Source organism: Salmo trutta, unplaced genomic scaffold, assembly GCF_901001165.1.
Source record: "Salmo trutta unplaced genomic scaffold, fSalTru1.1, whole genome shotgun sequence".
NCBI lineage: Eukaryota > Metazoa > Chordata > Actinopteri > Salmoniformes > Salmonidae > Salmo > Salmo trutta.
The window spans coordinates 125,788-140,212 of NW_021822702.1; the positions used below are offsets into that span (position 1 = coordinate 125,788).

The 14,425-nt window shown below is 44.1% G+C and overlaps 1 protein-coding gene across 4 annotated transcripts in view; it reads right to left on the reverse strand.

The window, feature by feature from the left end:
• Nucleotides 1–14,425, reverse strand: part of LOC115183768 (spectrin beta chain, non-erythrocytic 1) — a 134,271-nt gene that overhangs the window by 61,706 nt on the left and 58,140 nt on the right. For all 4 annotated transcript variants that reach the window (XM_029744858.1, XM_029744861.1, XM_029744859.1 and 1 more), the window contains 7 exons: nt 13,941–14,053; nt 13,432–13,619; nt 12,737–12,854; nt 12,014–12,172; nt 9,795–10,097; nt 8,244–8,397; nt 7,099–7,969 (listed from right to left, as the gene is read on the reverse strand). In XM_029744858.1, coding sequence (XP_029600718.1) covers nt 7,099–7,969; nt 8,244–8,397; nt 9,795–10,097; nt 12,014–12,172; nt 12,737–12,854; nt 13,432–13,619; nt 13,941–14,053 — 1,906 coding nt within the window. The remainder of the gene's footprint in view (nt 1–7,098; nt 7,970–8,243; nt 8,398–9,794; nt 10,098–12,013; nt 12,173–12,736; nt 12,855–13,431; nt 13,620–13,940; nt 14,054–14,425) is intronic.

A 14,425-nucleotide genomic window follows, 5' to 3' on the forward strand; every position in this document is an offset into this window, starting at 1 on the left:
AACATGAAGACCAACGAAACATCCATTCTATAACGACATTAATGAATGTAGCTTTGAAAGATCCATTCTAACCGAGAGAGAGAGAGAGAGAGAGAGAGAGAGAGAAAGAACTCTCCAACAGAACGACTCTCCAACAATGATCCCGACGACACACTGAGCGTAAATATATATTGATTTCAATTGTTCCCGAATGAGTGAGCGTTCATGTGCAAAGGATTAGCATATCAATTGTTAATATTAGTGAACTCTGTGTGCCTCCTCAGCGGCCCTTTTATGACCCTTTATTTAACAAGACACCAGCCATGCCTGTTTAGCCCACTAGGGCACATTACTCTACCAATTCTTTGTGACGATAATTACTGTTTGTATGCTTTCTGTGAATTACTTAGTTTAGTAAATAAATGATTTTAAGACAATTGATGTATGGATGACTTTAGTAAAGGCTGGATTAGTGCAGATACAACAATTTACGACGTTTGGAATGAGACTGGACGCGAGGTAAAATACACCATTTAAACCAGAAGATAATCGGCCTATACTATAATAGAATATAATATATAATGTTATAATATAGGAAAGTTATATTAGGAAAATTATAACTTTGTAATCTGAATATTTTCCTTGGTGCCTCGATCTCCTAGTTAATTACAATTAAACGATTAATCAGTTTAATCGCGTGATAATAATTACAGGGAGTTAATTGATAAACATGTCTTCAGTTTAAAGGTGCCCAAAGACACGACACAGAGGTCAGATGTTTCTTGTAGTTGGCCACCAGGTTTGCACACATCTCAGGAGGGATTTTGTCCCACTCCTCTTTGCAGATCTTCTCCAAGTCATTAAGGTTTCGAGGCTGACGTTTGGCAACTCGAACCTTCAGCTCCCTCCACAGATTTTCTATGGGATTAAGGTCTGGAGACTGGCTAGGCCAATCCAGGACCTTAATGTGCTTCTTCTTGAGCCACTCCTTTGTTGCCTTGGCCGTGTGTTTTGAGTCATTGTCATGCTGGAATACCCATTCACAACCCATTTTCAATGCCCTGGCTGAGGGAAGGAGGTTCTCACCCAAGATTTGACGGTACATGGCCCCGTCCATCGTCCCTTTGATGCGGTGAAGTTGTCCTGTCCCTTTAGCAGAAAAACACCCCCAAACCATAATGTTTCCACCTCCATGTTTGATGGTGGAGATGGTGTTCTTGGGGTCAGAGGCAGCATTCCTCCTCCTCCAAACAGGGCGAGTTGAGTTGATGTCAAAGATCTCCATTTGGGTCTCATCTGACCACAACACTTTCACCAGTTGTCCTCTGAGTCATTCAGAGGTTCATTGGCAGACTTCAGACGGGCCTGTATATGTATTCTTGAGCAGGGGGACCTTGCGGGCGCTGCAGGATTTCAGTCCTTCAGGGCGTAGTGTGTTACTAATTGTTTTCTTGGTGACTATGGTCCCAGCTGCCTTGAGATCATTGACAAAATCCTCTCGTGTAGTTCTGGGCTGATCCCTCACCGTTCTCATGATCATTGCAACTCCACGAGGTGAGATCTTGCATGGAGCCCCAGGCCGAGGGATATTGACAGTTCTTTTGTGTTTCTTTCATTTGCAAATAATCGCACCAAATGTTGTCACCTTCTCACCAAGCTGCTTGGCGATGGTCTTATAGCCCATTACAGCCTTGTGTAGGTCTACAATCTTGTCCCTGACATCCTTGGAGAGCTCTTTGGTCTTGGCCATGGTGGAGAGTTTGGAATCTGATTGATTGATTGCTTCTGTGGACAGGTGTCTTTTTTACAGGTAACAAGCTGCTGTTAGGAGCACTCCCTTTAAGAGTGTGCTCCTAATCTCAGCTCGTTACCTGTATAAAAGACACCTTTGAGCCAGAAATCTTTCTGATTGAGAGGGGGTCAAATACTTATTTCCCTCATTAACCTGTTAGGGCTAGGGGGCAGTATTTACATGGCCGGATAAAAAACATACCCGATTTAATCTGGTTACTACTCCTACCCAGTAACTAGAATATGCATATAATTATTGGCTTTGGATAGAAAACACCCTAAAGTTTCTAAAACTGTTTGAATGGTGTCTGTGAGTATAACAGAACTCATATGGCAGGCAAAAACCTGAGAAGATTCCTTAAAGGAAGTGCCCTCGCTGACAAGATCTTGTTCTTCTTGTCTCTGTTTATTGAAGACTGAGGATCTTTGCTGTAACGTGACACTTCCTACGGCTCCCATAGGCTCTCAGAGCCCGGGAAAAAGCTGAATTTTGTCATTCCAGCCCCAGGCTGAAACACATTTGCGCTTTTGGCAAGTGGCCGATAAGAGGATAATGGGCTTAGGCGCGTGCACAAGTCGACCGCATGCTTTATTTTCTTTCGTCTATTTACCTAAACGCAGATTCCCGGTCGGAATATTATCGCTTTTTTACGAGAAAAATGGCATAAAAATTGATTTTAAACAGCGGTTGACATGCTTCGAAGTACGGTAATGGAATATTTCGATTTTTTTTGTCACGAAATGCGCCGTGCTCGTAACCCTTATTTACCATTCGGATAGTGTCTTGAACGCACGAACAAAACACCGCTGTTTGAACATAACGATGGATTATTTGGGACCAAACCAACATTTGTTATTGAAGTAGAAGTCCTGGGAGTGCATTCTGACGAAGAACACCAAAGGTAATCAAACTTTTCTAATAGTAAATCGGAGTTTGGTGAAGGCTAAACTTGCTGGGTGTCTAAATAGCTAGCCCTGTGATGCCGGGCTATCTACTTAGAATATTGCAAAATGTGCTTTCACCAAAAAGCTATTTTAAAATCGGACATATCGAGTGCAAAGAGGAGTTCTGTATCTATAATTCTTAAAATAATTGTTATGCTTTTTGTGAACGTTTATCGTGAGTAATTTAGTAAATTGTTAGTAAATTCGCCGGAAGTTTGCGGGGGGTATGCTAGTTCTGAACGTCACATGCTAATGTAAAATGCTGTTTTTTGATATAAATATGAACTTGATTGAACAAAACATGCATGTATTGTATAACATAATGTCCTTGGTGTGTCATCTGATGAAGATCATCAAAGGTTAGTGCTGCATTTAGCTGTCTTCTGGGTTTTTGTGACATTATATGCTAGCTTGAAAAATGGGTGTCTGATCATTTCTGGCTGGGTACTCTGCTGACATAATCTTTTGCTTTCGTTGTAAAGCCTTTTTAAAATCGGACAGTGTGGTTAGATTAACGAGAGTCTTGTCTTTAAAATGCTGTAAAATAGTCATATGTTTGAGAAATTGAAGTAATAGCATTTCTAAGGTATTTGAATAACGCGCCACAGGATTCCACTGGCTGTTACGTAGGTGGGACGATTTGGTGCCACCTACCCTAGAGAGGTTAAAATGCAAAACAATTTATAACATTTTTGACATGCGTTTTTCTGGATATTTCTGTTGTTATTCTGTCTCTCACTGTTCAAATAAACCTACCATTAACCTGTCTGGGCTAGGGGGTAGTATTTTCACGGGCGGATGAAAAATGTACCCAAATTAAACTGCCTCCTACTTGGGCCCAGGAGGTAGGATATGTATATTATTAGTAGATTTGGATAGAAAACACTCTGAAGTTTCTAAAACTGTTTGAATGATGTCTGTGAGTATAACAGAACTCATATGGCAGGCAAAAACCTGAGAAAAATCCAACCAGGAAGTGGAAAATCTGATGCTTGTAGTCTTTTTAAGTCATTGCCTGTCCAACACACAGTGACTTAGGGTTCATTTTGCACTTCCTAAGGCTTCCACTAGATGTCAACAGTCTTTAGAAAGTTGTTTGAGGATTCTATGGTGAACACAGAGCCAACAAAGGAAGTTGGAAGTTGTTGACTGAGGAAAGGACATGACTTCATTGGCGCGCATTCATGTGAAAGTTAGCTGTGTTCCAAAACGTTTTTCAAGACATAAGAATCGTCCGGTTGGAATATTATTGAAGTTCTAAGTTAAAAAGGCCCTAAAGGTTGATGCTATACAACGGTTGACATGTTTGAACGAACGTAAATAGAACTTTTGACTTTTCGTCGTGACATTTTGGCTGCGCTACCTACACTTGGAGTAGCTTACTGAACGTGCAAACAACAACGAGGTATTTGGACATAAATTATGGACTTTATCGAACAAAACAACATTTATTGTGGACCTGGGATTCCTGGAAGTGCCTTCTGATGAAGATCATCAAAGGTAAGTGAATATTTCTAATGCTATTTATGATTTTAGATGACTCCAAAATGGCGGGTATCTGTATTGCTGGTTTGGTTTTCTGAGCGCTGTACTCAGATTATTGCAAAGTGTGCTTTCCTCGTGAAGCTTTTTTGAAATCTGTCACAGCGGTTGCATAAAGGAGATGTTTATCTATAATTCTTTGAATAACAGTTTAATATTTTATCAACGTTTATGATGAGTATTTTTGTAAATTGTTGTGCTGATTCACCGGCATTATTGGAGGCAAAATATTTCTGAACATCACGCGCAAATGTAAAATGCTGTTTTTTGATATAAATATGAACTTTATCGAACAAAACATACATGTATTGTCTAACATTAAGTCCTAGGAGTGTCATCTGATGAAGATCGTCAAAGGTTAGTGCATAATTTTAGCTGAATTTATGGTTTTTGTGACCCCTCTCCTGCTTGGAAAATGGCTGTGTGGTTTTTCTTGTGTTTTCACTGTCCTAACATAATCTAACTTTATGCTTTCGCCGTAAAGCCTTTTTGAAATCGGACAACGTGGTTACATCAAGGAGAAGTGTATCTTTAAAATGGTGTAAAATAGTCGTATGTTTGTGAACTTTGAATTATGACATTTTGTTGTTTTGAATTTGGCGCCCTGATATTTCACTGGCTGTTGAATAGTGTGAACCGTGGGTGGGACGGTAGCGTCCCAGGCAGCCCTGAGAAGTTAAAATTATAGATTGATCCTTTTTTTGTCAGTGGGCAAACGTACAAAATCAGCAGGGGATCAAATACTTTTTTCCCCCCGCTGTACCTCTGGGCAGGTGCCTAGGAGCATTACACTGGGTGCACACCGAGCAGGAGGAAACATAAACCCTCATGTCCTTGGCCAAAGTGGGCCACCAGTACTTCCCACTCAGACAGCGCACTGTCCGACCGATGCCTGGATGACCAGAGGAAGGTGACGTGTGGGCCCAATAGATCAGCCGATCACGGACAGCAGACGGAACGTACAGACGCCCAGCGGGACACTGGAGGGGAGCGGGCTCTGCGCGTAACGCCTGCTCAATGTCCACGTCCAGCTCCCACACTATCGGTGCCACCAGGTAGGAGGCCGGGAGTATGGGGGTGGGATCCATGGGCCGCTGCTCTGTGTCATACAGCCGGGACAGTGCGTCTGCCTTCATGTTCTGGAAACCTGGTCTGTAAGAAAGTGTGAAAACAAAATGGGTGAAGAACATGGCCCACCTTGCCTGGCGAGGATTCAGTCTCCTCGCTGCCCGGATGTACTCCAGATTGCGGTGGCCAGTCCAGATGAGAAAAGGGTGTTTAGCCCCCTCAAGCTAATGTCTCCAAGACCAACAGATCCTGGTCCCTCACGTCATAGTTTCGCTCTGCCGGGCTGAGCTTCCTCGAGAAGAAGGCACAGGGGCGGAGCTTCGGTGGTGTACCCGAGCGCTGAGAGAGCATGGCACCTATCCCAGCCTCGGACGCGTCCACCTCCACTATGAACGCCAAAGAGGGATCCGGATGGGCCAGCACGAGAGCCGAGGTAAACAGAGCCCTCAAGTGACCAAAAGCCCTGTCCGCCTCAGCCGACCACTGCAAACGTACTGGTCCCCCCTTCAGCAGTGAGGTAATGGGAGCCGCTACCTGACCAAAACCCCAGATAAACCTACGGTAGTAATTGGCAAACCCTAGAAACCGCTGCACCTCCTTTACCGAGGTGGGAGTCGGCCAATTACGCACGGCTGAAATGCGGTCACTCTCCATCTCCACCCCTGAGGTGGAAATGCGGTACCCTAGGAAGGAGGGTTGACGTACAGGTCACGTACAGGTCATGCTCCAACAGTCGACCAAGCACCCTGCGCACCAGGGACACATGCTCGGCGCGTGTAGCGAAGTATATCAGAATGTCATCAATATACACCACTACACCCTGCCCATACAGGTCCCTGAAAACCTCGTCTACAAAGGCTTGGAAGACTGATGGAGCATTCATCAACCCGTACGGCATGACGAGGTACTCATAATGCCCTGAGGTTGTACTGAACGCCGTCTTCCACTCGTCTCCCACCCTGATCCGCACCAGGTTGTAAGCGCTCCTGAGATCTAGTTTGGTGAAGAAGCGCGCCCCGTGCATTGACTCAATCGCCGTGGCGATAAGAGGTAGCGGGTAACTGTACCTCACCGTGATCGGATTTAGGCCTCGGTAGTCAATACACGGGCGCAGACCTCCCTCCTTCTTCACAAAAAAGAAACTCGAGGAGGCGGGTGAAGTGGAGGACCGAATGTACCCCTGACGCAGGGATTCGGAGACATATGTTTCCATAGCTGCCGTCTACGCCTGTGACAGGGGATACACGTGACTCCTGGGAAGTGCAGTGTCTACCAGGAGATTTATCGCACCGTCGATGGGGTGGTAATTGAGTCGCCAGCGAGAGCCAAATCGGCATATTCGGGGGGAATGCGCACGGTGGAGACCTGGTCTGGACTCTCCACCGTAGTAGCACCAACGGAAACCCCTAAACACCTCCCTGAGCACTCTCGCGACCACCCTGTGAGAGCCCTCTGTTGCCATGAAATGGTGGGGTCATGACGAGCTAACCAGGGAAGGCCTAGTACCACGTGACAAGTGTTTTGAAAATCGACAACATTGTTCCAAAAACTGCTTGCAAGTGTGTTATTTCACGTCTTCACTATTATTCTACAATGTAGAAAATTGTAAAAATAAAGACAAACCCTGGAATGAGTAGGTGTGTCCAAACTTTTGACTGGAACTGTATGTCAAGTACTTGAGTAGCACACTAAGCTAAATCAGGCCTAAAGGTTTAGTCGCTAGGGGTCGACTATGACTTCAGCATGCATTTATATATGTATGGCTTCTCTCACCTGTGCTGAATGACCTCTAGGTCTTCCAGCTTCTCTGGGATCTCCATACCGTTGAGCCACTGCTCCTTCTCATCGATCCACACCTCGCAGGCGTCCGCCTCGCTGAACATCTTGTAGAGGGCCAGGGCGTCCTGCAGTGCCTGCTTTCTCAACCGGGTCAGCTCGGCCACCTCCTTGTAGCGCTCCTCTATGCCTGCCAGGCGGCCCTTGACCTCTTCCGACTGGACCTGCTCCTCAGGCAAGGCGCCCGCCTGCTCATGGAGAGCATCGATCACCAGCCGATAGCTGGCCACCTCGGCGGCGGCGTCCTTGTGTTTGCGCACCAGGGCCTGTGTGGAGAACTCATCATGGCCCACCTCGCCGCTGGACACAATGCGCAGGGCATCTAGGGTCCAGGCGTCGGCGTCATCTGCGTCCGCCTGGAACTGGTGCAGGGCACACGCTTCCTCCAGATGGGCCTTCCTCACGGCCGCCAGCTCCTCCAACGCTGCCCACTGCGCCCGCAGGTCGGTGATGCATTCACGGATTTTGGCAGCGCCAAAGTGGCCGCCGTCGGCCATGGCCTGGCCTTCAGTGATGGTGTGCTGCAGGTGACCTGCACGGCCATTCATCTCATCCTCCAGGGCGCGGTGCTGGCTCAGCAGGCGCACAGTGCCCGTCAGGTCCTTGCCGCTCTCGTCCGACGACAGGATCTGCTCCTTCTCACGGATCCAGCCCTCCTCCTCGGCCATCTCCCAGAAGAACTTCCAGAGGCGGCGGGACTCCTCCAGGTGGGCCCGTCGCTCGGCAGCCAGCTGGGTCAGTTCCTGGTAGCAGAACTCCATGTGTGCCACGCGGTCGCGTATTACCTGAGGGTCACAGGGCTTGTAAACTGTAGAGGAGACAGAACAGAGGCCCAGTTAGCATCTTGCAGCACCCACAGAGTTACATTGTACTGTATTGACTTATATGTTATGATATCATTCCGTTGACTATTCCTTTAATGTTTAATTTTCCATTTGCTTGTATAGATCTTGCAAAATGCTATGCTATACAACTGAACCGTAAAATTGTGTGTTGCCATGTATTATCATCATCATCAGTTAATAATACAAACAAGTGATAACAATATGATTCACAATTCGAATTGTTTAGGTCATTCTCACCATCGCCGTCGATGGCGAACTTCTGAGCATTGTTGTTGACAGCTTTGACTCGGTCAGCCTGGATGCCGATGTCAGCCTCCACCAGGGCATGTTTCTGCAAGAGATCCTCCACTCCGAGCAGATGCTTCCCATAGTCCTGGGACAGTAGCATCATCTGTGTGGCAGAGACATAAAGGTATGACATACGGGCATGTGTGTTAGCAACATACAGGCACCTTCAATTACACTGGCCTTAGTTCGTCAGTTTCCAATATGAATCGTTTACTTTTTGTGCACTTTGAAACGCAATATGAGTATTTATTTCAAGGTGAGGAAACTTTTTGAAAGTTTTATAATTTAGATGAAATGTCAAAATCAATCCAAATCAACCACTACTGTAAGGTTCTGTATTTATTTTCTTAGTCAACCTTGTGTTCTGTTTCGTTGTGTTCTTGAACGTAGCCCTGTTTCTTTGTATTCTTGAACGTAGCCCTGTCTTTCATTTTTGTTCATTGATTTCACCTGGTCTCATCAGCTCCTTATTTAGTGGTGAAATAGACACCTGCTGCGCTCTGCGTGTGAATCTACACCTTTTTCTCCCTGAGTATTTATTACAACTACCATCAACTCCCTTGTGACTCCTGTAAACCTAAGAGGATTTGATAGGTGGAAGCAATATGCAGAGAATTCCACCCAGCCAATCAGAAAGGCAAGATGATGCAGTGCTTACAGTGCCAACCCAATCCTCTTGTATCTACAGGAGGGCCTAGGACAAGGTTCAGGTCTGCCGATTTGGAATTATTCAGCATTGGACTGACATACGCCAGTTAGTTTCACCATTGATACTGGTTAAAATTATTATTTAGAAGAGGGATGGGCCATTAGGGTAACATTATCTGACATGGTAACATGATATGACACCCCTACCGGAAATTTCACACAAGATTAATACATTCTGTTTGACTTGAAATGACCTGTTTCCAATACATTTTAAATGTGTTCATGTGTTAGTGAATTTCCTATTTATTTAACCTTTATTTAACTAGGCAAGTCAGTTAAGAACAAATTCTTATTTACAATGACGGCCTACCAAAAGACCTCCTGTGGGGGCGAGGTCTAGGATTAAAAATAAATAAATAAATAAATAACAAATATAGGACAAAAGACACATGACAAGAGACAACACGACACTACATAAAGAGAGGCCTAAGACAACAACATAGCAAGGCAGCAACACATGACAATACAGCATGGTAGCGACATGACAACAAGATGGTAGCACCACAAAACATGGTTTCAAATATTATTGGGCACAGACAACAGCACAAAGGGCAAGAAGGTAGAGACAACAATACATCATGCAAACATGCCACAACTGTCAGTAGTGTCCATGATTGAGTCTTTGAATGAAGAGATTGAAGAGTAAGAGTGAAAGCAGGGTAGATGAGGTAGAATGCATTTTGAACAATTCAATTTGTGTTACAATAAAAAATTAAATGTGCAATTATAAATGTCTTTCCAACACGGTTTTAACACATACATTTTCGGAAGGGTCCTCTTTCCCTCTCTTACCTTCATCTCGTCCATCCAGTCCATGATGTAAAGCATCTCCTGGAAGACCCTCTGCAGACCCAAGTTCATCTCCAGGCGCTGGCGCCTCGCCTTCAGAAGCTCCAGCAGGTACTCCCACAGCCGGATCACATTGTCCTTGCGTGCTGCGATTCGTTTGATGTCGTGGTATTTCTCTGCCTCCAGCTCCTTAGCAACGGACACCACGGCCTGCACACGCTCCTCGTAAGCCGTAATATCCGTCTCGATGGCCTCATGCTTCTTGGTGGCCGCGTCCACCGCTGGAAGGTCGAAGCCAAAGTTGTCCTGCGAGATAGAAGTGATGGGAATGGAATAGATTGAAATACAATATAATACTGTTAGGATATACTGTATGGTTGGCAAAATACTGGCATACAAGAAAGAAATACTCTCTATTTCTGTAAAGTTATCGTCTTTACAATTTGACAATGACATATAAAATACTTATACCCATTGATTCTTGAAGAATATAACTTAGAAATGCCTCATGAGGGGCCTCTCTAGTGGTGCAGTCACTACAGATCCGGGTTCGATACCGGGCTGTGTCGCAGCCGGCCGCTACCGGGAGACTCATGAGGCGGCGCACAATTGGCCCAGAGTCGTTGGGTTAAGGGAATGTTTGGACAGCTGGGATTTCCTTGTCTTATCGTGCTCTAGCGACTCCTGTGGTGGCCCGGGCGCATGCACAGTGTTTCCTCTGACACATTGGTGCAGCTGGCTTCCGGGTTAAGCAAGCATTGTGTCAAGAAGCAGTGCGGCTTGGCGGGTCGTGTTTCGGAGGACACACGGCTCTCAACCTTCACTTCTCCTGAGTCCGTACGGGAGTTGCAGCAATGGGACAAGACTGTAACTACCAATTGGATATCACGAAAAGGGGGAGAAAAAAAACTATAAACAAAAAAAATGTATGCCTCGTGACATTATTTCAACTGTCACAACCCATCAGAACCAAAAATATAAGCTTGTTTTGCTCCAATGTTTGTAAACATTGTAAATGTAAACAAACACTGTATAGCCTCAACATGGTTAAGGATCCACCCCTTTTTTTCAATTTTCGCCTAAAATGACATACCCAAATCTAACTGCCTGTAGCTCAGGCCCTGAAGCAAGGATATGCATATTCTTGGTACCATTTGAAAGAAAACACTTTGAAGTTTATGGAAATGTGAAAAGAATGTAGGAGAATATAACACAATAGATCCGAAAAGAAAAAACCAACCATTCTTTTGCATTTTTTTGTACCATCATCTTGAAATGCAAGAGAAATGTATTATTCCAGCCCAGGTGCAATTTAGATTTTGGCCACTAGATGGCAGCAGTGTATGTGCAAAGGTTTAGACTGATCCAATGAACCATTGCATTTCTGTTCAAAATGTTGTATCAAGACTGCCCAAATGTGCCTAATTTATTAATAACTTTTCATGTTCAAAATTGTGCACTCTCCTCAAACAATAGTATGGTATTATTTCCCTGTAATAGCTACTGTAAATTGGACACCACAGTTAGATTAACAAGAATGTAAGCTTTCTGCCAATATCAGATATGTCTATGTCCTGGGAATTTTTTTTGTTACTTACAACCTCATGCTAATCGCATTAGCCTACGTTAGCTCAACCGTCCCGTGGAAGGAACACCAATCCCGAAGATTTATTAACAATAATTTGTGATATCAGCGATGGTCAAGCCTTGCATCCATAGCTCTGTCTATGAATTTGAGAGTGGTTACATTTTCCTGGCCCATCCCCCAGGTTATTGCCAAAACAGAGGCGGGGTGTCCGCTTTGTTATTTTTTCAACTGCAGATTGGCCCTGATTTCAGTTTGACAAAAGTAGGAAAGCAAATGAGATGTACCGTTTACATCTGCAGCACTTAATGTGCACAGAGATGCTGCCATACCAGTGTGTTACACTGAATCTGTGTGTCCACCAAGTGGTGCAAAACTGTGAGAAAACAATGGCTGAGACATTTGTATTGACAATGATGTGGTAAAGTACTGTATTTTGTGTAAATAGGAGGTAAAGTGTCACAATTGCTTTTCATAATTATTCTTTGTGTGAGTGTGTGTGTGTCTATGGCTGTGCGACAAGCCGTTGGATTTAATTTAGCCAGTTGTCCCTCATGGCTACTTTGAGTGATTGTGTAAGTATGTGCATACATATGCATGTGTGTTCTTCTATTTGTGGGCAAGCGTTTGTTTTTACCTGTGAGACGAGGCGCTGGTTCTCACTCAGCCAGGTCTCCCTCATGGCAGCCTTGCGGTCAAAGCGGCGAGCCAGCTGCTCCAGTTTCTCCTGTCGAATCAGCTCTGTCCTCAGAGCCAGCTCCCGCTCATGCTCTGCCTTCTCCAGTCTCTCCCAGGTCTACCAGAGACAAAGTTAAACACACAATATTAACTCAGGTATATCATATGGACAAGACAGACCAACATGAACATCGGACGTTATTTTTCTGTTCATTTCTAGACTATTCTACATGTTGAATTGCTACCATTTGCCACCAGTCTGTCTTGTACCTTACACATACACACTATGCCAATGGTGGATTAAACTCTTTCATAATCTCACAGTTTTATGTCCGGATGCAAAATGTATGAGTTGGCTGAATTACTCCCATTGTAAAAATTATGCCCATAGTAAAACGCCTACTTACTAATAATAATACTACCACACACCAAAGAAAGACTACCAAACACCCTGACACAGACAAACAGGAGAGAGAGAGAGATAGTGAACAACTTGATGTTTCATTAAGACAAAACATTGGTCAAGGAGTAGGGTAACTTTGTCCCTAGACCCTGATCTTGAGTAAGTTTAACATTTTCGCCACTAATGGTAAAGGTTAGGATTGGGGGAAGGGAAACTGATCCTTAATCTGTACCTAGGGAACGTCACCCTAAAGCGTTCGTCAGAGACTACAGGCATCACCTTGTTAATGTCAGAGATGAGTTTGCCCTCCCTGGGCATGTAGACTTTCTGATTGTTGGCCCTCATCTTGCTCTGGATGGTAAACAGAAGCACCTCCAGGTTGCCCTTCTCAGTAAACCTGATCGATAAAAAGATAAATGGTTTTGGGAGTGATATTTTGACAGCGTATAAAAAGGCTAATGTCTAAACACATATTACTTCAAGTTCGCAGGGTTGCACTTATTTCAAAGCGTTTTTGGAATGCAACAGTCATGTCTTATTTCTGCATCGTTACATACTAAACATGCATACCTTATCGCTTCAATTCATGGACATAGCAGAACTAAAATGTTGAAGTAAATTCCACTACAAGCAGGAGAGAGGCGTGCACCCAGAATGTTGTGCCATTCATTTAACATTAGGATTTGATATTTTTGCTTTAGGTAGTGACATTAATTTTTCATAAAAATATTGGTTCAGAAGTTTGGAACAAAGAATTTGATGTTCAGGGAATGTCACAGGAACAGTAACCAAAAAAAGGGTCAGGGAATGGCAAGATAACTGGACAATGTTATACCTTGAGTAAATATTATAGACATTTACAAATATTCATAAGAGGGTATTAAAGCTGAAGATTGCCCTTCTTGTCAGATCACAATAAGTGCATTGGGCTATAGGGGCTGATTTGGGATTGGGTGCTGGCGGGGGTTACTCACTTAGGGGGTTTCTCGACCGTGCGATATGTGTTGAAGGCTTGAAGCTGCTGCTGCACCCCGTTTAAAGAGTTGGCAAACTTGCGATTGTTGAGGATGATGATGGTCTGCTCAATCCACTCCAGCAGGTCTGAGGCCAGAGACTCGTACTTCTCAATCATCTTCTCTGTCTCAATGGCATTGTCCAGTACCTAGGGGAACAAAGAGGTCACACATGTCAAGCTCTGGCCAAAAATGTTCAGACCGGGGTTCATATATAGTATTTGTTTTCTTTCTTTTAGTTTGGCCTTCCTGAAGTGCCAGATTGACAGTTTGCACTTTTGATACTATTCCATTGGTTTCATTATGCCCTAAAAGCTCAATCAAGTACAGCTTGAAAGTTTTTATACTATTTGAATCCAAATCTGAAAAGCTCTTACTCTGCCCAGAACAACTGAGGCAACTTGTTGACAACAACCCAACAAACAAACATGGAATTTGAGATAATAAATTGAGAATAAACGCTGAGTCACCTTTCCAATACGTTTCCCCTCCACTTTCAGGGCCTTCATTTTGGAGAAGTAGTGGTAGTATGTCACCACGTATGTGATGACAGACTTCTCATCAGGGTGGTCCACACTGATATCTGTGAAGCAAAAATTAGATTTCTGATTGGTTAATACAATTTGTAAGTCATAGTGACGATGATTTGGAACATTACAAAAATATTAAAAGATCTCCTTTTGTATTTCATTATTTTTTATGACAGGGCAGTGGGAAGGTAAAGCAGGTAGAAAGTGGAAAGTGGCAGACATGGCTCAAATCCCCATCGCCTGGGGGTATATGTAGCCTGGAGTCTGCAGCACTATCACTAGACCAGACTCTGGCCCCTACAGTATTCTATACATTCCAGTTAAGAATTATTACAATTTTATTACGTTTATTTGGATAACAAAAACATAAGTAACAGTACAGTCGAAGCCAAAAGTTTTGAGAATGACACAAATATTAATTTCCA